The 24509-nt window shown below is 41.0% G+C and overlaps 1 protein-coding gene across 2 annotated transcripts in view; it reads left to right on the top strand.

Moving 5' to 3' along the window:
• The window catches only part of LOC126191154 (GPI ethanolamine phosphate transferase 1), a 276012-nt gene that overhangs the window by 241327 nt on the left and 10176 nt on the right, over nucleotides 1-24509 (top strand). The window contains exon 12 of one of the 2 annotated variants that reach the window (XM_049931924.1): nucleotides 9346-9536. The exons of the other annotated variant lie outside the window; for it this stretch is intronic. Coding sequence (XP_049787881.1) covers nucleotides 9346-9536 — 191 coding nt within the window. The remainder of the gene's footprint in view (nucleotides 1-9345; nucleotides 9537-24509) is intronic. 2 annotated transcript variants of the gene reach the window in all.

A 24509-nucleotide genomic window follows, 5' to 3' on the forward strand; every position in this document is an offset into this window, starting at 1 on the left:
AAACATAAATAGAAAACAGCATTCCCACCAGCTTTCAAGCACTAGCTCTTTTACTACCAAAACTACACACGCCCAAACACACACAAACACCCATCCACACACTCCTGTGACCTCAGGAGTATCAATAATTAATTCTACTGTTGCCACAGCTGTGTGTGTTTTGGTGCCTGTGTGGCTGAGTTTTCCGTTAAGTGTTTCTGTGCTCCATGCATTGAACTGCTATTGGTGAGAGGTTGACATAACATTTCCTTATTTTTATGTATTTTTCAATCCAGTGAGTTCTGGAAATGCTCTCCAGAATGATACAAGTGGTGGTACGTAATTTATTGAGTTATTTCCTGACCAATGTAAATAAATATATTTTGAATAAAATTAGCACTCATTACTATAGCCAGAATTACTCAAGTGATAATCACCTCCCCCCCCCCCCCTCTCCATATAACTAATAATAATGCCTATTCTACATGGGAGGAAACAAATTTAATATCTACACGATCACCACAAATAGTACCACCCACCCCATACCCCACCAGCCATTGCATGGAACCCTTCTTTTATTCTCACTTTCCAATAATCAACAATAAAATTATGAAAAAAAAAAAAATTCTACCCCCAAAATTCTTCAGTTAACATTCCCAAATGTTGCAAAACAGTATCACTTAATAAAATTTAAGTCACGCTAATGCACACACTTGAAAAATAAAATACTGAGAATCATAATTTATACATAATCCATCCATATTTACCTTTTATGTATCTTCAGAATTCTGGACCTTCCCTGGAACTTCAGTTAATGCTCACTATAATTTTCTAACTACTCAGAGAGTTGTCCCCTCTGTTCTTCATTTATCCCTTCAGTCATTTTAATCTTCTCATTAACTACACATGCTACCCTTTTCTTACATAACTCAGGGTGGTCCCATTGCCCGTAGTTATCAGTAGACTGATGGCGAGTTGGATTCAAGCTACATCATCTTCACTGAATAAAATCTTGTTAAATGGAACTGTAAAACTGTTATCTCCTACTGTAAATTCAAACAGATGCTTGCTGCAGTTAATCATGGCACCTGCTTTTGCCATCTGTTCCATGTATAGTATAAAATTAACACTAATATCTGCTAACAGTAAACAGGCCTGATTAAATTCATCATTGTCTATTCTGAAAGTTAGGAAAATATGCTTACATTACTTTCCACCTCAAATAGCTGTGTTTCCAAATTACCCTCAAAATTTTTATTATATAAGTAATTTTCCAAAAAATATTTTGCCTTACACTACATAACAGCTTCCTTGCAAACTTGAGTTTATTGATTTCCCAATAGATTACATGTCTGATGGCACAGAAAACTCTTTCCACTCACTCAAAATATAAGTATTTCTGCATTTATAAAACCAGCTGTTCTCCTTTACAGTATCACACCCTTCCTGTAGCAGAACTACATTGAAGTCTCCCATATCCTTAAATTTTTCAGCGCCACCAGTCTTGTGTGCTATATATCTGCTACCATTTTCTGTTAGTATGCTGCTGTTTGATATAAATCCCCATGGTTTCACAATATCATTTTCATTTTTCCAGCATCTGATCTCACCACTAAATGACTTCAGCCCCATCAACATTTCTAAATTATAATCAGCTATATCTTTACCTGAATTGCTACCAACTTCACCATTAGCAACTTCATTAACATCCACTTCATCATTAACATGAATAAAATCATCAGCAGTATCAACAAAAAACTCAGCGTGACATTTTAAAGAAATAGTTATTTGTGAAACCACAGAATTTGATTTGCATCAACATGTACATTAATCCCAACTACTTTTAATCTCTCACATAAATTCAAATTATTTGGCTGGTGTAAATATTCACCATTACTTTGCTCTGACTTGATACATTCAGCTCCTGACTTGTTATCAATCTAGTTGATCTTACCCCTCACCTCACCATTCAGTCTTACGCATTCACTCAAGGTACTTGTTTTCAGTATAAGTTTCTCCTTGGCATAAAATATATTCCAGAATGTTTTCACTGAATTGCGAAGTATTTTAGTGTCAGCTGTATTGGGTATAGCTGTACTATATGGCAGTGACTTATGAAAATTTCTGCTTCGAGGATACATACCTAGATTTCCCACTTATATTGAGTGATCACCTTACCAGTTTTAGACTATCTGAGCATGCTCCCTGAGCCAAACTTCCATATGTCATGCTGTCTACATTCTTGCATCGTAGTCTAATCTGTTCATTCCTTTGTGCTTGCAACTTTACGTGTATTCCCATGCAAGGATGAATGAAACTATGAGGAAGTGAGACTTTGTTATCATTATTGTCAATGCCCTGACTAGGGCTTGTAATACATTTTTACAGATATGCCACCAATCGCCTTGCAATAAGCGGGAAATCTTAGTTTGAGTCTCAGTTCGGCACGAATTTTCACACATCACCAATCGGCAGTACAGCTATACCCAATACAGCTGATGCTAAAAGAATTTGCAATTCAGTGAATATATTCCAAAAGAAATATTTTGATGGCTGTAGGATCATTAAATAAAAACATTTTTGAAAAGTAGTATTTTCCATTGAATGGATGCTTTTCTTAATGTCACTTGCTTGATCTTCTGTATTCTGTTTAATTTCATCTAATTGGTCATTCATTTTTACTAGGGCTTGCAATTTTAAATTTACAGGATCCATTTACGTTTCAGAGACATTCAGTGCTCATCTCTGATTTACAGCCCCTGGCAACTTTGTTAATATAATTTCTGTCTGATTTATTCATTTCTGAATTCTCACTAAACACAAGTAGCAAAAACACACCTCTACCCAAGGCAGTTCACTTTGCATTGTTTATGTTTATGTTTTGGAGTCCTGCTGCTTCCCAGAAGAAGTATTGAGCCACTGCATTGCTCTGCTGCTGCTGTGTGGTCAGTGGCGCCTCTTGCTGCCATTCCTGCTGCGTGGCATGGATTGCTACTGCTGCTAGGTGGCACCCCATCGCTGTGCTGGTGAATTACCTTTGCCAAACCCAACCTGGCTCCCGACGTCACTTCCTAAGTCATTTAGCTTTCAAAATGACCCTCTTGAATTTCTCGTCATCTGCATACCCTTTGGATTTCATTTATTACACAATCGTGACTTTGGATTTGTCTCTGATTTTGTCAGGTAGATCATGGACAGGCCCTCATATTAAGATGTTTCACTTACAGTTTTAAAAAATAAGAACTGTTAAATACTTGAGTAATAGTTGTGACTGGTTGAAATAAAAGTTCCACATTCACTGAACATGTTTATTGAATTCATAGGTTATGATCATATACAAGAGATGTTGCTCTCATGGCCACCAAAGACAGTGTGTCTGTTTCTAGCTTTTGGGGGTCCCTTCCTGTACCCCTTTCTGATGTCACATCCCCCAGCTACCAAAGGGCGCGTTCACTACCTGAATACAACATAAAGTATATCTCTGACTATGTTGTTATATTTTACTGAAGGCTGTGATTTTTTCTGCCACACCCTCCTCCTGGGTGATTTCAATGCCCACAACACTGTGTGGGGTGATGTTACTCACAACACCTCACAGAGACAGTTGAATGGAACAAGTGATCACAGATCATGACTTATGTCTATTGAACGTTAGCACCCCCACATATTTTAGTGCGGCTCATGGAAAACATGCAGCCATTGATCTCTTGATTGGTAGCTCCAGGTATCTTCTCTCAATCTGATTGAGGGTGGACAAGAACCTTTGTGATGGAAATTCCTGATAGTCATTACCCATTCATACAGACAACTGACTGAGTGCCTACTATGATGGACCCTCTAGAAAGACAGTCTATTTTGATCTCTGGACTCTGAAAGCCACCATTATTGTGTGTGGTATATGTTGCCTCTGGTACCACTGTAATTTCCCTCCTCTGTTCCATTCCCAAAAGGTACACGGGAAGAATGAAACTCTGTATGAGTTCTAATTTCTGTTATATTCTTATTGTGGTTATTTTGTGAGATATATGTTGGAGGATGTAATATGTTGACCAACTCTTTTTGGAAAACACTCTCAAAATTTCAACACTAAACCTCTTCACAATACCCAATACGTCTCTTTGTGCACCTGCCACAGGAGTTTGTTGATCATCTCCATAATTCTCCCACGCTTAATAACTGATTCCATGACAAAACGTACCACTCTTTGTTGGATCTTCTCTCTCTCTCTCTCTCTCTCTCTCTCTCTCTCTCTCTCTCTCTCTCTCTCCCCCCCTCTCCCTCTCCATCCCTCCCCTCCCCCTCTCCCTCTATTAGTCAAGCCTGGTTTGGGTCCCAAATTAATGAGTAATGCTCAAGAATCAGTCTTACAGGTGTTTTATAAGCCATTTCATATCCATGAGTTGCATTTCCCTACGGTTGTTCCAACAGATCTGATTCTGACATCTGCTTTTCCTACAATTGCTTTCCTTTGGTCTTTCCATTTTAGGCCACTCAGGATGATTAGTCTTAGGTACATTTATGATTGCTAACATTGTCAGTGATTTTTCACCAGTGGCGTAATCGGTCACTAATGGATGTTTATTCCATCATTTTTTAGACATGGATCCAGGACAATAGTATTTCTTCTTCCAATATTTCAACGGATTACTGTACACCCATCTTCAAGGTTGGTTGGTGACAGAATTAAGACCACTTGACACAGTACTCCACAGTACTGTACCAAGTGGCTTTAATTCTGTCGCCATCTAACCTTAAAGATGTTGTTGTTGTTGTTGTGGTCTTCAGTCCTGAGACTGGTTTGATGCAGCTCTCCATGCCAATCTATCCTGTGCAAGCTCCTTCATCTCCCAGTACCTACTGCAACCTACATCCTTCTGAATCTGCTTAGTGTATTCATCTCTTGGTCTCCCTCTATGATTTTTACCCTCCACGCTGCCCTCCAATGCTAAATTTGTGATCCCTTGATGCCTCAGAACATGTCCTACCAACCGATCCCTTCTTCTAGTCAAGTTGTGCTACAAACTTCTCTTCTCTCCAATCCTATTCAATACCTCCTCATTAGTTAGGTGATCTACCCACCTAATCTTCAACATTCTTCTGTAGCACCACATTTCGAAAGCTTCTATTCTCTTCTTGTCCAAACTATTTATCATCCATGTTTCACTTCCATACATGGCAACACTCCATACAAATACTTTCAGAAACGACTTCCTGACACTTAAATCTATACTGGATGTTAACAAATTTCTCTTCTTCAGAAATGCTTTCCTTGCCATTGCCAGTCTACATTTTATATCCTCTCTACTTCGACCATCATCAGTTATTTTGCTCCCCAAATAGCAAAACTCCTTTACTACTTTCAGTGTCTCATTTCCTAATCTAATTCCCTCAGCATCACCCGACTTAATTCGACTACATTCCATTATCCTTGTTTTGCTTTTGTTGATGTTCATCTTATATCCTCCTTTCAAGACACTGTCCTTTCCATTCAACTGCTTTTCCAAGTCCTTTGCTGTCTCTGACAGAATTACAATGTCATCGGCGAACCTCAAAGTTTTTATTTCTTCTCCTTGGATTTTAATACCTACTCCAAATTTTTATTTTGTTTCCTTTACTGGTTGCTCAATATACAGATTGAATAACATCGGGGAGAGGCTACAACCCTGTCTCACTCCCTTCCCAACCGCTACTTCCCTTTCATGCCCCTCGACTCATATAATTGCCATCTGGTTTCTGTACAAATTGTAAATAGCTTTTCGCTCCCTGTATTTTACCCCTGTCACCTTTAGAATTTGAAAGAGAGTATTCCAGTCAACATTGTCAAAAGCTTTCTCTAAGTCTACAAATGCTAGAAACGTAGGTTTGCCTTTCCTTAATCTTTCTTCTAATATAAGTCGTAAGGTCAGTATTGCCTCATGTGTTCCAACATTTCTACGGAATCCAAACTGATCTTCCCCGAGGTCAGCTTCTACCAGTTTTTCCATTCGTCTGTAAATAATTCGCGTTAGTATTTTGCAGCTGTGACTTATTAAACTGATAGTTCGGTAATTTTCACATCTGTCAACACCTTAAAGATGGCTGTTTAATTATCAACCCAAATAACAGAAGAAGAAAACCTAATGTCCCAGGTGCACTCCTGAAGGGTAGCATATTCTGTCTGCTGGGAAAAGTCAAGAAGCGGTAATGAGTATCCTCACCTATTTATGCTCAGTATGTTACAATTATTTACATTTAGGGTCAACTGCATATCCCTGAGACAATCATTGATCCTCCGAAGACCTTCCTGCATTTCGCTACTTTCCGCCTTCCAAAATTTTTTTATGCATTTCTGCCAATACAGAACTGCTCGTCCACATCCAGAACATTACCTTTATAGTGAACCGCTCATTGTGGTAAAGTTGAACTACTTTTTGAGATGTTTTATTTGATGTCTGGCTGACAGTGCTGTAACATATTTATCTGCTTAAAAAGAATTGCCAGTTTAAACTTGATTGCCTCCACTGCCTCAGTCTCATCTCATGGATGGATGATTCAAACCTTTAAAAAGCCAGCATTCTACCTTAACTAGATTATGGCACACTGGGTTAGTGGCCCCATCAGTGTTATGATTACTGCATCCAGTGCACCATTAAGGGATCAATCTGACTTTCAGCTAGCACCTTTTGAACAAGTCCTGTGGACAAGCCTCCTGGCAGAGGATAGGATTCCTCTGCTACGGATCAGACAATCAGCTACTACTGAATTATGCAATACGTGTTTTTGCAATTACCCTGAACACTTGAACTACTATATCCTTTTTCACCAACTTGGGTTTCATGTCCCACAATCGTGAACAGGTCTGGTGTCCCAATAGCAGTTCATCTAGAGTCTCTTCACTCTGATCCCCACATTCCCTCCTGGAACCCTAAAGTCGGCACATTTTTGCATATCCACGCACACTGTGCTCCTCACCCAAAGATTCCTCCTGGCCTATCCTTCAGACCCAAAGGAAACAGTAGACCCCTCTGTGGTTCAGCATTTGTCCCTCTCAGTTCTTGGCTAATATCCTGTTTCGAAAGTTGTCTATGCTGATTGCTCAATCATTGAGCATATCAGCTTTACCTTCATACTTTTGAGGATCATGAGCAAGATTCCCTACAAAAAGGGTGCAGCATTTTCAAAGTACAATTACTGATCATTATCCAAGCCCTTTGTTGTACTTTCACCAAAAATCACAAGAATTTCCTTATATACAGTGACAAGGCAGTAACCATTGCCATCCTAGGAAACATTTGTTTTGAACTTTACACAATCTTATTACTGACCTCCAAGGTGCCGGAAACTTGATTGTATTCCCTTGGACCCCAGATCATGTTGGTATTTTGGGGAATGAGCTTGCTGATCAGTTAGCAAGAATGTCAGTGAATATGAAAACCTTGGAGATGGTGATATCAGTATCCAACCTGTGATCAACAATCTCTCTTCAGATTTTGAAGACTTGTTGCAGTGATGGCTATTACAAACAAGCTAAAAGCAATAAAAAGGTTCACATCTACCTTCCCAAAGATAATCTACTTGACATTGGTGGTGGCTCCATAAATGCCACATTTGATTGTTTCATGGTCACTTCCTTAGGCATGAGGACCCACCCCAGTGTCATCGTAATGACCTTCTGTCAGTGACCCAAGAAGTCTGGCAACTAGTAGGTATTCCTGTGCAGGGAAGTAAGTCATGGGTGTTGTCGCATGTTTAAGGAATTGCTGTGGCCATCAGTGAGGCCCACATGACAAACTTAGAGTGCCATGGGTTTCTCTGCAATTGTGTGCAGGGGTATGACATCTCCTGAAGTCAGGTGATTTTCATCAGTTATTCATCTGAAGCAACAGTTATTGATAGCACAGAGTTAGTTATTTCCATTTTACACTTTTTCAGGGTAAATCATTTAACATCCTCTTCATAGTATGCAGAATATATGTCAATGAAAGAAATTGAAACAGTAAAGTGTTTTTAAAATAAAAAAACTAAAAACAAATCTTCATCAGGGACATGTCAGTTTTAGATATCAATACAATGACTTTTTATATTAAATGTAACATATTTCAATTACTCCTTCCCTTTTATGTCCTTCGACACTTATAACTGCAATATGGTTTCTGTATCAGCTGTAGATAATGTTTTTCATCCTTTTATTGTATTCCATTTTGTATCCAAGAAGGTTCTTAATATGATGATAAAATACAATATCCAACATTACAACGTGATAAGCTACATGGTGATACAAGAAAGCAGTTTATTATCACTCTGAAGGCAAATTACAGCTAAAGGTAAACTTGGGTTAAATGTTGAGCTTCTACGTGGTTTCTTATGCATTATAATTTTATTATTAGATGAGTTTCATACAAGTAAACATAGTTTGCTGACATTGTGCAACTTTGTCAGAGTTTTGAGGCAAAGTTTCAGGACCTAGGTAGCATAGAAAATTGATTGTAGCTATTTAGCACTCTGATTTGTGATGTACCAGATACTGTGCCATTGGAGGTAATTGGTATACAAAATTGCACTCACCTAAAGGACAGGTATTACAGCAACATGAACTTGTTACGGTAGTATGGTCAAGTGCAAATGGAAGTTTCCCGAGCTACATATAAATGTGTCTAAGGTCGTGTCTGTGTTTGGATCAATTTTTTGTTGTGAACACCATGTTTCTATTATGAAAACAATAAAACCAACAGTGAAGTCCCAACTTTAGGAACCAACACTGTAGAGCATTCTGTGTTACGCATCAGCTCAGGGCTTTACACAAAATATTTCATCACAAGTAAAAATAAATAAACACCATGTTCCATAGATGTAGTGTAATGTTGTTATTATCTTTTATTTTGATTTAATTTTGTGTTAAACACATCTATTGCAATTGCATTTGTGTAATCACAGTCTCTTTACTAGCTGCTACTGTTGTGTGCTCAGTGTTGACTGACCACAGTAACTAGACCTGGACCTGGACCTGGACCTGACTGGTCTAGACAGAGAACCCTGCAACTTATTTCTTGTCTTAGTAGACTCAACAGATGATACTGTTATTGACTATAATTTGAAGCTCAGATGTGTAGTGTTCCACAAAATGTAACTTTTTCCCTTAATTGTATTGTTTTTGCTATGGAACCAGGCAGTCAAACTAAGAAATAAGGGATTTAAATGCATATTGCATTAATTCTGAGATTTCTGGAAAAGGTAACAAACTGAAGATTTTAAAGGTTTCAAAACCTCTTAGCCATATGGTTTTTATTTTCTTGTTTAATCTAGTTGCATAATATGAAAATTTTAGTATGCTCCTGGGATTTTTAGCTGAAGTAGATAACTTTGACACCTCACATTTGCTTGTTGCAGGTGTGTCCATATTTCAGCCTCTGCTTAGTTCGCAAAATGTTGTGCCACGTATTGTGAGCATAATGTTGGGACTAGCTGTCCCTTTTCTGTTACTGTCAGCCAGTCATGAAGGGCTCTTCCTGTTGACCCTTTCAGTGAATATGCTCTGTTGGCTCTGTCTTGAGTATGCTGTATCACATCAACATGAGCAGGTAGAGTAATTTGTTGTGTTATTACTTTCCTACTTGAGACAACACACTAATTAACATTTTTCGAAGTTGTAAATGATAATTATTTTGTAAATCTTTGTTTGTTCAACTCTTGGCACATTTCTGTCTTTCCTGGTGTCCTTTTCTTCTTTCAACATATGCTACAGTCAATATAACTACTCCATCATCATCATCATCACATCATCATCATCATCACCACCACCACCACCACCACCACCACCACCAATACCAATACCAATACCAGGATTGGTGTTTTACTTCATGTTGCTGCTATCTTCCAAGCTTAATCCCACATAACTTATACTCCCAGCTGTCTACTTCAGAAACAGCTATTCAGTTTACTTTCTGTTTTAAATCTTCTTATTTTTTAGCATTCCTCTGCAACACCAGAGCCCAAAATTTTCAGCCTCCTTTCCAGTTACAAAATTGTTATTTCAATACATACACATCATCCAATCAAAAAACTTTTGCTTAATCCCAAACCAGCATTAAGCTATATTGGACTACTCACTATCTTGTCTTATTCTATTTTTCCGTAGTACAGGTCAGTTTTAGCAGATTATTAGGTGCCCATAAATATATGTCAATAATTCAAAGCTCTCAAATATATTGTTAAAATTTCTTAAAACTTAAATGATATTAATGTCTGTGGTCCTCTTTGATTTATCTGGATGTTCCTCAGTATATGTTACCAGAAGCAGACATCATCATTGACATCTAACACATTTTTAAATCTACAAAAGTAATCAGTTTTACAAAAATAATTTAATTGTCTAGATAAAAAAAATCTACTCACCAAGCAGTGTCAGGAGAATACACATATAAAGGTACTTCAATTTGCAAGCTTTTGGAGCCAATGGCTCATTCTTCTGGCAGAAGGCTTTAAGGGGAACAATGAGGGATGGAGGAAATTACTGGAGAGGTGTAGGAAATGGGAAGAGTTGTGGAAAGTTGCCCAGAAACCCAGGTCATGGGAGGCTTACTGGACACAGTGAGAAGGAAAGGCCGATTGCTGGGGACTGCACCAGCTGAGATTTGAAAACCTGAGAGCTTAAAAGAGGAAGGTAATGTAATTTGCAAGACACAGGTTAATGCCTAAGTATTGTGCATGTGTTTATAAGAGCAGAAATCTAAGTGCATTGTATGTGGTAGAGATGGGAGGGAGGGGGAGGAGGGGCAGGGCCGGCCGTTGTGGCCAAGCGGTTAAAGGCGCTACAGACTGGAACCGCGCGGCCGCTACGGTCGCAGGTTCGAATCCTGCCTCGGGCATGGATGTGTGTGATGTCCTTAGGTTAGTTAGGTTTAAGTAGTTCTAAGTTCTAGGGGACTGATGACCTTAGAAGTTAAGTCCCATAGTGCTCAGAACCATTTGAACCATTTTTTGGAGGGGCAGGAAAAAATAGATCAGAAAATGAAAGATATAGAAAACTAAAAGGGAGTGAAGAAAGGAATAATTACTGTGAAGAAATGCTGAGACCAAAGAAATTAATGTCAGTTAAGGCCAGATGGGTGCCAAAAACCAAGGACAGTTCCCACCTGTGGAGTCCTGAAAACTGGTTATCAGGAGGAAGAACCTAGATGGCATGTATGGTGAAATAGGCACCAACGTCATCACTGTCATGTTGCAGAGAATGCTATGCAAAAGGATATTGTGTGTTTCCAGTATACACTCTCTGCCTCTGTCCATTCATCCTAACTGATAACTTGGTGGCAGTCATGCCAATGTAAAAGGCCAAACAGTGTTTACATAACAGCTGGTATATGATATGTATCATTTCACATGTGGCTCTCCCGTTGATGGTATATGTTTTGCCAGTTACAGGGCTTACAGCAAGTCTTACAGCGGACACAGCCACAGGGGTAGGAGCTGTAGATTAGGGAAATAGGTGCATCATGAGCATGAAGTCCAATGTCATCCTCACCGAGGATCAGCTACACAAACAACAATACTTAAATTTTGACAGTTGGCTTCCTTTCCATGTCAAACACTCCCTCCCATACAACCTTGTCATTTAAGGCAAACATATTTGTTCAGATACAGCCTCTTTACAGCAGTACAGCACCATTCTCACCTCAGCCTTCACTGGATGTAATTACCCCACCAGCCTAGTTCAAAAGTAGATTTCCCAGACCATGAAATAAAATCCTGGCACTGCAGATCCCTCCAAAAAACAACTTAGAAGTATACCTCTTGTCACTCAGTATTATCCTGGTCTTGAATATATTAATCGGCTACTTTGACAAGGCTGTGACTTCCTAAAATCATGTCCTGAAATGAGATTCATTCTGTCCAACACTTTGCCAACCTCACCTAGAACACCTTCTTGTTGCCTTCCAATCTCTTCATTATCCTTGTCAAACTCCGTGCTCCTGCTGCACCCATTTCCCTACCCTCTGGCTCGTATCTCTGTGACTGTACCCGCTGTAAGACTTACCCTATGAAACTGCTGCCCCTTGGTGCCTGTTTCACTGTATGTTCCATCTAGATTCTTTCTCCTGATACCTGTTTCTCAGAACTCCACAGGTAGAAACTGGCATTGCAACATGTCCTTTGTTCTTGCCACCTACCTGGCCTTATTTCTTTGTTCATTTCTTTGGTCTCAGCATCTCCTCATAGTATTTATTCCTTTTTTCACTCCCTTTTATTTTTCTATATCTTTTATTTCCTGGCTGGTCTATTTCCCCCACCCCCCTCTCTCCCACCTCTATCACATACAATGTACTTCCTGCTCTTGTTAACTCGTGCACAATGATTTGCCAATAATCTGTGTTTCACGTATTACCCTATCTCCCTCCTTTAAGCCCTCAGGTTTTCAGATCTCATCTGCTGCAGTCCCCACCAATCAGTCTTTTCTTCGCACACCATCTGACAAGTTTCCCCTGGGGTGACTTAAATGGGGTGAGACATTATGTCAAGCTAATCAGATACAATGAACAACTAAGAGGGTGTGGTGACTGAAGAAGGGTGAAGACCAAGAAGACAAGGCACTGTAAGGAAAGAGGAAATGAGTCCAGCATCAGAGGAAGAGTACTCTGCTGCAGTGTTAGAGTGCTGTGTGTGCTATGCTCCTATTCTTTGGTTAGGATGCAATAGCCAGCGATTCTGACATTCTGGTACCTTTGGTATGCTACATGCCTTTTTTCAATGGTGGGAGTATTGTAGTCTCCTCATTGTTTCTGTGTATAACAAATGGGTGTGTGAGTAGGTCAGGCTCTGGACCTAGAAATGTTAGATCATTAAGATGGAAATAAGTGGCAATAAAAGCTAAATACAGTGTTGAGAGGAAGAGTATATTAAGAAGTTGAATGGTTATTGATTAATAATTTTATGTATCAATGTTAAGTGATAGGCATGAGTTTTTTTCTAGTGGGAGTAGAGCCAAAGTTACTAATAAGAATTTATGTGAATTAATGACCTATAGGAGACTGTAGTAACTGGTACTGGCTAAAGAATGAAATTCAGTTAAGTAATGACTTCTCCAAAATGGCAAATTATCAGTGTGAATTGCAAAAGTGGGGGTTTGGAAGGCATAGTTAGGGACTTCCATAGCTGGAAACCTTTAAACTAAGTTTATATACACAATGTTGGCTTTTATAGCAGATGCTCCTCATGTGTAATTACCAAGTCAGTGGCTATTAATTACAGGCACTTCACAAACCTATAGATACATGACTTACTTCAGTTTCAGACTTGATCTGTTGTAAGGCATCTCCCATAAATGTCTGACCGTCAGGCAACAGGTACGTGGTAATTTAACTCAGATTTCAAAGGGAAAGCTTACAGCAGGCATGGGTAGTAAAGTTTATGTCTTTATGTGCGCCTGTACACCGCAGGCCACCTCACTGCATGTGGCAGAGAGCACTTCTGGTACCAATACCATTTCCCTCTTTCCCTGCTTCATTTGTGAGTAGTGCATATGAATAATGACTGTCCGTAGACATCTGTAATTTCACTAAATCTCTGTGGACATTTTGCTAAATGTATGTGGGAGGGAGATAATGTTTCCAGACTCTTCTTGCAAAGATCATTTTCCTCAGATGGCAATTGCACCTCTTGTAGGATCTGCCACTAGAATTTGAAAACATCTTTGTGATATTCTTGTGCTTACTACATAAACCCTTAATGAAATACACTGCTCTTTTTGCATGAGTCAACAACAGTTTTGCAACTCACTTCTTTTGTGTGTGTATTGTGTGCCTTAGGATTTTTTTAATGTATCTCAGTCTGGCATATACTTTTCGTACAACTAGCTTCACATGTTCCTTATACATAAGGTCACTCCATATGCATATTCCTAGATATTTTATGGTTATTACTGTTTCTCGTGATCTATCATGAATTGAATAAAAATGGAATGGTCTGTCACCTTAGACACAATATATTAAATTTGTTTACAATGAGGGTCAACTGTAAGTTTCTGAACCAATTGTCAATCATCTGCAGATCTTTGTGCATTTTGCTACAGTTTTCTAGTGTTGCATGCTGTGTGAGTGAAGACAGGATAAGAGGCCAGGAAGTTTAGACTTACTGACCCATTAAACTGTGTTTTTAACTGAGACTGGAACTCGTAACCTTGCCTCTCGTAGGTAATGCTGTTACCAATTGAGAAAACAGTCATGAATTACAACCTGCTGTCTCACAGCTTAAGCTCTGAGAGTATCTTTCTGCCTAAGTCTGGAAGAGTTATTCTTGAAGCTAAACCTAATCTGTGGTTAATACATCAAAGAAAGTAATCAGTTTTTGAAAATGTAATGTAACAGTATAGGTAAAAAATCTACTCACCAAGTGGCAGCATTCTGGGTAACATTTCTGAACTCTCACCATTTTCTAAACCTCACCAGTCCTTTTCTCTCACCCCTCTTCCTTTTCTTCAGCCCCTCTGCCAGAAGAAGGAGCCACTGGCTCCAGAAGCTTACAAATTTAAATACTTTTATATGTGTGTTCTCCTGCTGCAGCTCAGTGAGAAGATTTTTTTATATATCCAATTATGTTATCATTTGCGATTAAGCTATTTCTCTGGTGACATCTTTTCTTCCGAGAATGCTACAGCAGTCAGGTATGCAGAGATGCTTCTCTGAGACTTGAAATGTCAGAGAGAGGTTCTGGCAGAACAGAGCTATGATTTAGGGTACTGAATTGTATCTGAATAACTGACTAAGTTCCATGTTCAGGTTCTGGTCCAGTACATAGTTTTCACAGCATTGTACACACAGCTCCAGAGTGAAAGATTACCTGTACAAAATACAGTGTTAAGGTCCCTTTTCATCATAAATTACCTGATAAAAAGGTGAAGCACCCAGAAGGCATGACTGGATGTCAATGTAACTTTGTACCCGTACCCACCATCAATGGTTATGTAAATGGTTAGAATTCCAATTTCTCTGTGACATGTAGAATGGCCATCAGAATGTATTACTGTGATTAATGGTTAGTGTTGTTACCAGTCCTGGTAAAGTATGTAATGGGCATGGACAACGACAGAAGTTGAGTGGTTACTGTGAAGCACACGGAGATGCTGTGTACTTGTGTGAGACAGCGTTGTCAGCACCTGACAGAGTGTTAAAAGGGCCTTGTTGTGGTTGTCTAATTTTCCATCCAGTTGAATTGTACAGATTTATAGAACATTTGGATGTGACAGTGGCCCGACATTGGACTGCACAGGAATGTGAGAGCAGGCATACTCATCATCAACATTTGGTCGATGTCGTCGGACCACCACAAGGGAGGATTGACATATGTGCACCAAGCACATTATAACACCTTCACATCTCTGCCTGCCACCCAACCAACAAGTAATGGGCTTCGTGCATCATTCTTTGTCATCCAACACCATTGTTCGGAGACTAACAACAGCCCAACTAGGGAATTACCATCCCATTTGTAGGCTGCAATAAACCCGACGACACAAACAGCTGCATTTGGAGTGGAACCATGAAGGGGAAAACTGCTGATGAATGGCACCACACTGTGTTCAGTGTTGAATCATGGCTGTGCACTATCCTAGATGAACTTTGTTGGTGGGTATAGTGGCCATTTAGAGACAGGTCCCACTCTTTAAATTTTTTGGAAAGGAGTGATGTTACTCCTGGTGTCATGGTGTGCGGAGCCGTTAGGTATGACTTCAGGCCACAGCTGGGAGTGATTGAGGGAACCCTGATGGCACTTTGGTACATCAAGGATATCCTGGGTCCTCATGTTTTACCTCTCGTGCAACAGTATCATGTGCCATTTTTCAACAGGACTATGCTCATCTATGTGTCACTTGTCTCTAAGAACTGTCTGCGTGATGTTGAGGTACTCCTATAGCCAGCGAAATCCTAAGATTTGTTCCCACTAGAACATGGTGTTGGACCACTTGGATGTCAACTCTGACCCAATGCCAGTATCCAGAATATCAAGGACCTGTTACAATAGTTGTTGGCCAGCTGCCTTGGGAGACTATACAACAGTTTTATGACACACTTCCCAACCACATCATTGCATTCATCCAGTCCAGATGGGTTAAGTGGGTTCATCTGTCATGTTCCCTGTAAATTTGGCTTGATATTGTCATCACTGAAATTACATCACATACCCTCACCACCCATTATCTGCTTGGTGACAACATAAGTAATACAATGCACAGTGTCTCAGCATTGTATTTTGTGGTACATGGATATGTAATTATTGAGAAAGAATTGGGATCACCTCACTGTCACAATAGCACTCAAAAACACATAACAGCTGATAGTGAAAAGGATGAATTACTACTCACCACATAGAGGAGATGCTGAATCTCAGATAGGCACAACAAAATGACTTTCAAAGATTGTGTGCCTATCTGCAACTCAGCATCTCTGTTATATGCTGAACAGTAATCTATCCTTTTCATAATATTGCATCATTCCATCCTGGATTTTCCATTGTTTGATAACAGGTGATTGATAATCCATCCCAGTAATAAATGTATATTTCGTTCTGTACTGGTAATGGCAATGAGCAGTAATATTACTTTAACATTTCATCAGTTTAATGATTGGTGGCTGTTTGGTAATTTATCTTACCGTACAGCCACAGTATTGTTAATGTGTCAGTATTGGCAAGGAAGGGAAAGCAGTGGGCACCTGCTGAGGTGAAAAATCAAACATATTTTAAATGCATGGATGTTTAGTGCCATAAAAAGGAAAGGCAGGTCTAGAGAAGCCTCTGAAACTGAATGGGCTGGGCGGTTAAAGCTCAGATAACCTCTTCAGAGAGGGAGGCTAGGGCAACACCTCAGTTATCATAGCGTGGGAGCATAAAATACATATTGTATGGGTAGAATGTTCATTTGCAAAGGACAGTAATAAGGTGGTTGCTTAAGCCTTGTTACTTTTTCTTTTGCTTGATATAACTGGGAGTCTCTTAAGTACGAAGCAGTACCTTAGTGTTTAGTCCCTGGATCTAAGGGCATATGGGTGTTTAAATATCAGAGCGTATCTTGGGCGAGCTATGGGTGATGGAACTTTCCGCTTTCTCTGCTTGACAGGGGGAGCAGAAAGAACCTGCTGACGGTCCAGCGCTTATCTCAGAAGGTGATGGGAGAGGCATAGTTCCTGAATAGGTTTTTAGCCTATCAAAATGGACAATAATTTTGCGGTTGGGCAGTTGTAATTCTGCATTGACAGGGGAAGTGAGCCGAATGATTGAATATGGTCCGTCATACAAGGGGTAAGTTTCTTCACTCTTCCTTTCTTTACACTAGGATTTTTTTAGCAAAATCAAATCACCAGGGGGAGGGGGGGGAGGGAGGATGGCATTTTTATTTCTTCTTTCCATCTGCTTCCTGGTTTCCTTGCGGTTGTTCCCATGTACCTTCTTCCAAATGGCCTAAGGCGGCGGTCTAGCTCCTTAACGGCTGTGTTATTGACTCCCAGAGGTAATTTGTGGATTTCAGAGGGACATTCCATAGGGCAGCCAAACACTTATCTCATAAGGGGTATGTTCTGTGGCTTCGTGGAAACGCCTATTGTAAGCACTTGCCACATACGGAATGTATCTTTGCCGGTCACTGTGGGCTGAGTTGATGTAATAGGAAAGCATTCGTTTCACAGTGCAATGGACATGTTCAATGCGGCCATTTGCCTAGGGGTGAAAAGGGGTGGTTCTCCATTTTTTAATTCTCAACAATTTTTCAAACTTGGACAGATAAGGTGGACATAAAATTGGTTCCTTGATCAGTTATGATGGCTTCAGAGCTCCCGAAAGGAAGGACAAGATGATCTATAAAAGCTCATGCTACTGTTTCAGCTGACATGTCAGTGATGGGTACCAAAATAAGATATCGGGAGAAGTGATCAATAATGGATAGAATATATTTACGTCCTTGTGTACTTACAGGAAGAGGCCCGACTACTTCCAAAGCTACAAACTGAAAGGGTTTTGATGCCTCGGGAAGAGATTGTAAGATAATTTTGATTCGTGGGGGTGGTGCTCTTTGGGTGCATGGTAGGCAATTTTTTTATATACTTGGCAACATCTGGCCATCTTTTGTCCCACCTATACTTCGTGGCAGTGCAGGCATTTGTGGCTCCTCGTCCACTATGGCAAGCTTGAATGCTTTTATGGCACTGGGCAATAATTCTGGATTGTAAGTCTTTAGGTATTACTATACGTTTACCCAGGGGGGTCTTGTGGTATAGAATTCCATCCTCTGTAACAAAATCCCGATCGGATCAATACTGGCAGCATTTTGCATCATTTTCCTGTGAGTCTTTTAATTCATCAATTAGCACATCACCTATTTGAGCTACTCTCACTTTTTCTGCTAAGGGCATCAGCATTCTGGTGCAATCTTCCAGCTTTGTGTTGCACTTGGTAATCATAATCACTCAGTTTCAGGGCCGAGCGGGTGAGACGGCTGCTAGGGTCTTTTAAACTTAATAGCCACTGAAGAGCACTTCAATGGCATGATCTGTTGCTATTGTAAATTTTATCCTGTAAAGATACCATCTAAAGTAGTTGACTCCAAACTTTAATGCCAGTAATTCTTTCTCTATAGTACTGTAATTAATTTCCACCTGGTTCAGCTGAAGGGATGCGAAACCAATTGGTCTTTCCTCACCATCAATAATTTGACTCAGAATAGCCCGTACCACAAAGTAGGACGCGTCACAGGAGAGAATGAATGATTTTTCGAAATCAGGATAGATCAATAAGGGGGAACTAGTCACAGCATCTCTGATATTCTGCACAGCAGCTTCACACTCGAGGGCCCATTGATAGGGTATATCTTTTTTCAACAAGTGGGTAAGAGGTTTAGCTATTGTGGCATAGTCCTTGACGAAATGCCTATAATAGTTGCTGAGACCCAGAAAGCTTTGCAATTCCTTTACATTCTTAGGGGAAGCGAATGTTCTAACTGCTTCAATTAGACGGGGGGTCTGGCTTTACTCCATCAGCACTAATAAAATGCCCTAGATACTGTACTTGACTCTCAGCAAAGGAACATTTTTCTGTTTTCAAACTTAAATTGGCACTTCTCAGTCTAGGCAAGACATTTCTTAACTTAGTAACATGGTCATCTAGGTCATCTATGGTTCTGGAAAAGACAATGATATCATCTAGATAAACTAAACACATTGTGGGTTTCAGTCATTATACCAGTAAGTCGGCAAAGTGTTGGAAAGTGGCTGGCACATTGCGCAGCTCAAATGGCTTTCTCAGAAATTCATATAGACTGGAGGGAACAACAAATGCTGTTTTTGGCCTGTCTGGTGGTGCAATCGATATTTGGTGGTACCGACACTTCGTATCAAGGGTAGTGAAGTATTTGCAATTTCCTAACCTGTCCAGTGTTTTGTCGATACGGGGGAGAGGGTAAGCATCAGGGGTGGTTACCTTATTTACTGCTCTCATATCGACACAAAGACAGTAGGTCTTCTCTCCATTGATTGATTTCTTTGGGACCACGATGATTGGGGACGACCAGGGACTGGCGGAGGGTTGTATTATCCCTGCCTCTAGCTGCTGTTGGATAGTTTCCTCCAAACAGGTGTAGTGCCCCCAGAATTTTACGAAAGTCTGGAGACACTTGTGTTCCAGCGTTATTTTAAAGCAGGGCGTAAGGATGAGCATGGGATACTGCACCCATTTATTGTTTGTGCAGGCGAAACTGGAAGGGAGATAATTCGTCGGCACTGGCAAGTGTTCAGCGCGACCTGCCAAGAATAATTAAATACAGCCCGGAAGCTCCGTGGCCGGCTGCAGAGAGTAATGTAGCTTTGTATTGTTGAAAAACAAATGGAGTGACTCGAGATAGTGACTGTTTATTAGACGTTGAACTGCCGTTGAGAGTACATGGACTGGACGTGGATAGTCAACCACGATAAAAGCTTGTGTATTAATTGTGTTCAAAAATGTGTAATTAACTGATTCTGGGTGCCCGGTAATGTGTGGGCTTACGTCATAAAGTTTAGTTGTTTTTTTGTACAAAGTGGAAATACATATGTTCTGGTGCATTGAATGATATTCCACGAGTAGCGTTTTTTTTTTTAAATAAGAAGAGAGAGGGAGAGCGAGAGAGTGAAAATTTCCCCTTCCTAGCAGTGAAATCTTCGGAGAAGCGTCCGGTGCTAGCAGAAGACATCGGCGCTGCAAGAAAGCAGAACCAGCATTCTGCAACAAGTAGGTCCACAAAAACGCTTAACATTACACCGGGCCACCGCACAGGCTGGAGGTGATATGGTATTCTATATGCTTTCTGCGCAATGGGCCTTGCACCTCCGGTGGGAATTTCATGGTAAACAAGGCCAGTAGCTGGCAAATAACGCCTTTCCTCAAATAAGGAGGAGTGTTCTTCCAAGTCGGAGTACAATTTGTTTTGGTCAGCCACAGGCAGATGAGCTAACTTATCTTTGAATTTGTCTCTGAGCACGGGAGCAATATGACATATGCTGCATTCTGGAAGCCATTGTTTTCAGTTAGGTTTTGGCTTCCCTTGTGCAAGGAGGTTTTCTTCAATCTCGTGGCCACTAGCTGTAATGGTGCTCCTAGGAATTTTTACCTCCTTCGTTCCAAAATTGTCCAAACAGATGGGAACATAAAATTTCTCTCCCTGCACTTCCACTGTCATTAAGCCACATTTAACACGTACCTGTAATCTGTCAAGGACATCGTTTTGACAGAGAGGGTCCACCAATACGGCTGTTTTTGGCAGTTTGCAGTGTTTGACCCCAAGCCAGAGAAAATGCAACTCATGCCACCACTAGTTCTGACAGAGGTAGTTGTATGTAATGCCCATGTTTGCGTGGAAGGAACCTGTGGAAGCGGCTGTGTTTCACAAGTACCTTGTGACGGAACAACATGAGGGCCACCGAAGCGGTGGGTTTCCTCACCGAGATGGGCAGTTTGCGTTCTGTAATCTACTACACTCTGTTTGTGGTGGAGAAAATCACTCCTCAGGATGACATCAAAATCTTGCCTTCGTTTTCAAATTACGTCCATGTCAAAAGGGTAGTGATTAGCTCCAATTTTCATTTGAACTTGGCAGTACCCAGCAGGTATGATGATCTCGTTGCTCAGACCGTTACTGTGGTGACGGGGTGGTTTTAACACTCGTCTGTCCCCATGTCCTACGAATAATATGCTGGTTGGTGCTCCCGTGTTGACAAGCACTCTAATTCTTTCCTCGAACTTTGCTGTTGAGGAGGATATTCACTGCCTCATTTACGACACCGTGGTGGACTGGGTGCATGAATTTTCCAGGGGGCAGCATGACTTGCCCCCTGACCGTTTCGCGGCTGATTTTGGGGTCATGGTGGATTGTTGGTGAATCGTTCCCTCTGCTGGTTTGCGAGGGGTCCCTGTTTCCCAGATTCTGTGGACAGATTTTACTCATATGCCCTATGGTTCCATTCCAAGAACAATAAGGTGCATGGCACTACACATCAGCATGGCCTGCCTTTCGGCAGCGTTGGCATGCCTGTTCGTATTTAAAAATTGGGCGCGGTTGTTTGTTCGGACGAACCGAACTGGCAATAAAATGCGCTGCCTCCTCTAGCAACATCGCAAGTCGTGTGGCATCGTGCAATGAGGTGGGTGATGTTATCTTTACCTCTCCTCCAACATATAGGTTGCTTCCACATATAAATATGTCATTTGAACGGGCTTCTACCTGCTCAATTAACACCTCGTTACAGATGGGGTCCGAACCCAGCATGTAAATGCGGCAAGCCACAGTGCAGATTTGGTCAGCAAATGCCTCTACATCCTCCCCTTGCTTCTTGTAGAGGGTGGACAACTTGTGTCTGTAATAGCAGGCGTCAAGCCTGTCCGAATATCTCTATTTCAACCCACCTTCTAACGTGGCAAAAGAGGTGGTGTCCCTAAGGGTGTGAACTGATTTGATATAGGTACGGGTGTTGCCTGACAGTTTAAGATGGAGTACAATTAATAAGAAATCGTTTGGCCAAGTGCAAGTGCAGCCTACATCTCGGACAGTTTGTAGAAAAGAATTTATTTGCTCATTAGGTTTTCCGGAAAACGTTGGAATGAAATCAACTGCAGGGAAACTGTTGCAATGTATGGCTGTGGTACTGTGCTACTGGAGGTGCTTGCAGCCGTCATTTGCGGCACAGCAGGATGTGTTTCTAACATACTTAGATCGGCAGACTTGGTTTGAGTCAATTTTTGGCATTCTTCTGTTAATTCTATCTTCCTTAACATGAATCTATCAATTTCTGCTCGAAGGGCATCTACTGCGTCTGGCTTTTCCGTGGGTGGGGAGTTCCGTTAGCCAGTGGTGGTACTACGGGTTTGGGGCATGGTTACAATGTCAGGACACCTAGTGCTTGCCGAAAACTTTACAATTAGATCACAAAAAAAAGGGCCAACACTCGACAGCAAGGAGGCAGCGGCAAAGAAAAACTGAACAACTGAACAATGAACTTACAGGAGCCGTAGTTGCGGCAATTGTAGGTCATCGACGGCTGCATCTCGTTGGATGACAGTGGCAGAAAAAAACAGCGAAGATTATGTTGGCGGTGTCGATGGCTGTGTGACGTGCCTCAGCTAGTCAGCCGGAACATGCATGTTTCCTGGGTGGCGGCACGTGGCCGGAACATGCGACCATGCTACATCGGAGCAGCGTAGAAGGCGGCTACCTGCGGCGTGGCGTACCACCGGACTGCCTGGGAATGGCAGTGTGACGCGGCGAAGTGCTTGACATTCGCTGTGGCAGATGTTAGGAACGCCGAAACAGCAGAAAGCTGCGTGGCGAACCACAAATGCGTGCGCTTGTTATTGCGCATCACATCTGGCACGTCATGCACAAAGTACTACTGGCAGCTTCATCGGGTATGCAGTTAGGTCAATAAAACGGGCCTAACGATGAGCGACCCCACATCTGAATCAGATGTTAATGTGTCAGTATTGGCAAGGAAGGGAAAGCAGTGGGCACCCGTTGAGGTGAAAAATCAAATATATTTGAAATGCATGGATGTTTAATCCCATAAAAAGAAAAAGCAGGCCTAGAGAAGTCGCCGAAACTAAATGGGCTGCTGCCCAAGAGGGCAGGAGAGGAGAGCGTCTGGTCGGATCGGAAGCTGCCAGCAGAAGAGAGCGGACGGCTTGTCTGCTCCCGGCAGCTGGCCACGGTTCCACCCCCACATGACCGCCTCCAACCCTCCCTATTGGACAGCCAAGTTGGTTGTAGACAAGCAGTTCGGTAGCGTTACCTCATCAGCAACACATGAGTTTAGCTGCTGATGGTTCAACATGTGGGTTTCTTATCTGCGCATTCCAAAAACCCTTCACAGACTGTGAGGCGAAGGTCTTTCTGGTTTCAACTCTTGAGCCGTGGGATACACTTGGTGGCAACATGATGCTGTGTCAGGATATTATGACATGATCCAACTGAAGTGTTACATTCTTCTGCAGTCTCTTGGACAGTCAGTCTTAAATTGGCATGCACAATTTCATTGACGTTCCTGACATGAGCATCATCTTTAACTTCCATCTGGCCATTTTTAAACTGTATGAACCGTTTATAACATCGAGTACAGCTTAAGCACTCATCACTGCAGGCTTCCTGCATCACTTGGTGTGCCTTGGTAAACATTTTCTTGAGTTTCATGCAAAATTTAATGCAGACGTGTTACTCCTCTGTCTCTGCCAACACGAAATTCTCAAACTGTGCAACACAACATTTTTCTCAATATAACACTGAACATTAATTAACAGACATACAGCAATTAAACTTCTGGCAGCTACACATTAAACACCGGTGTGTGCAGGGATGTCAAAAGCATTTTGCTCCAACACACCACTGGCGCGAATTTATGCATGTTCCGCCCCCACAGGTATTGCGAGGGTTAAAGTTCTATATTATTACACCACAGCATCTGTGTGAAAACCAAACACAATAATCAGATTAGTATAATTAAGTTACAAAGTGTGAAGTAGCCATCCAAATGTATTTATTACATATAAACAGCATTTTTAAAAAATAGAACTTAACTGTTCAGAGATTTAGAATAAATATAATTAAGAATGTGTGTGACATACCGCCATGATTTAACAAGAGACTATCTCTGAAATAAACAACAGTTTTGATGCATTGAGATCAGGAAATCAATGTTATTCTTTACTGACAATGGACCAACACGTGAAGAACAGAAACATGTAACAAGAAATGGTGTTCACACTAGCTTTCAAGCACTTGCTTTTTCTCTAGCAAAAGTACACACATTCACACACACAACCATACAGACACAGCGCACAGTCCCATGGTCATGGCCGCTACAGATGAGTAATTGCCTTTTCCTTATTTTAGATATTACCCAATCCAGGAATTCCCACTACTGAGCTAGATTAATTCCTTCATAAGTAATCAAGAGAAGGTTTACCAGTGTGAACGTGTATGTTTTCTTACAGCTGACCTGATTCTTATTGTAGTGTGCCCCCCAAACCCCCTCCCATATATAACTTGTGGACAG

This window comes from Schistocerca cancellata, chromosome 6, assembly GCF_023864275.1.
Source record: "Schistocerca cancellata isolate TAMUIC-IGC-003103 chromosome 6, iqSchCanc2.1, whole genome shotgun sequence".
In the NCBI taxonomy this organism is placed as follows: Eukaryota; Metazoa; Arthropoda; class Insecta; order Orthoptera; family Acrididae; genus Schistocerca; species Schistocerca cancellata.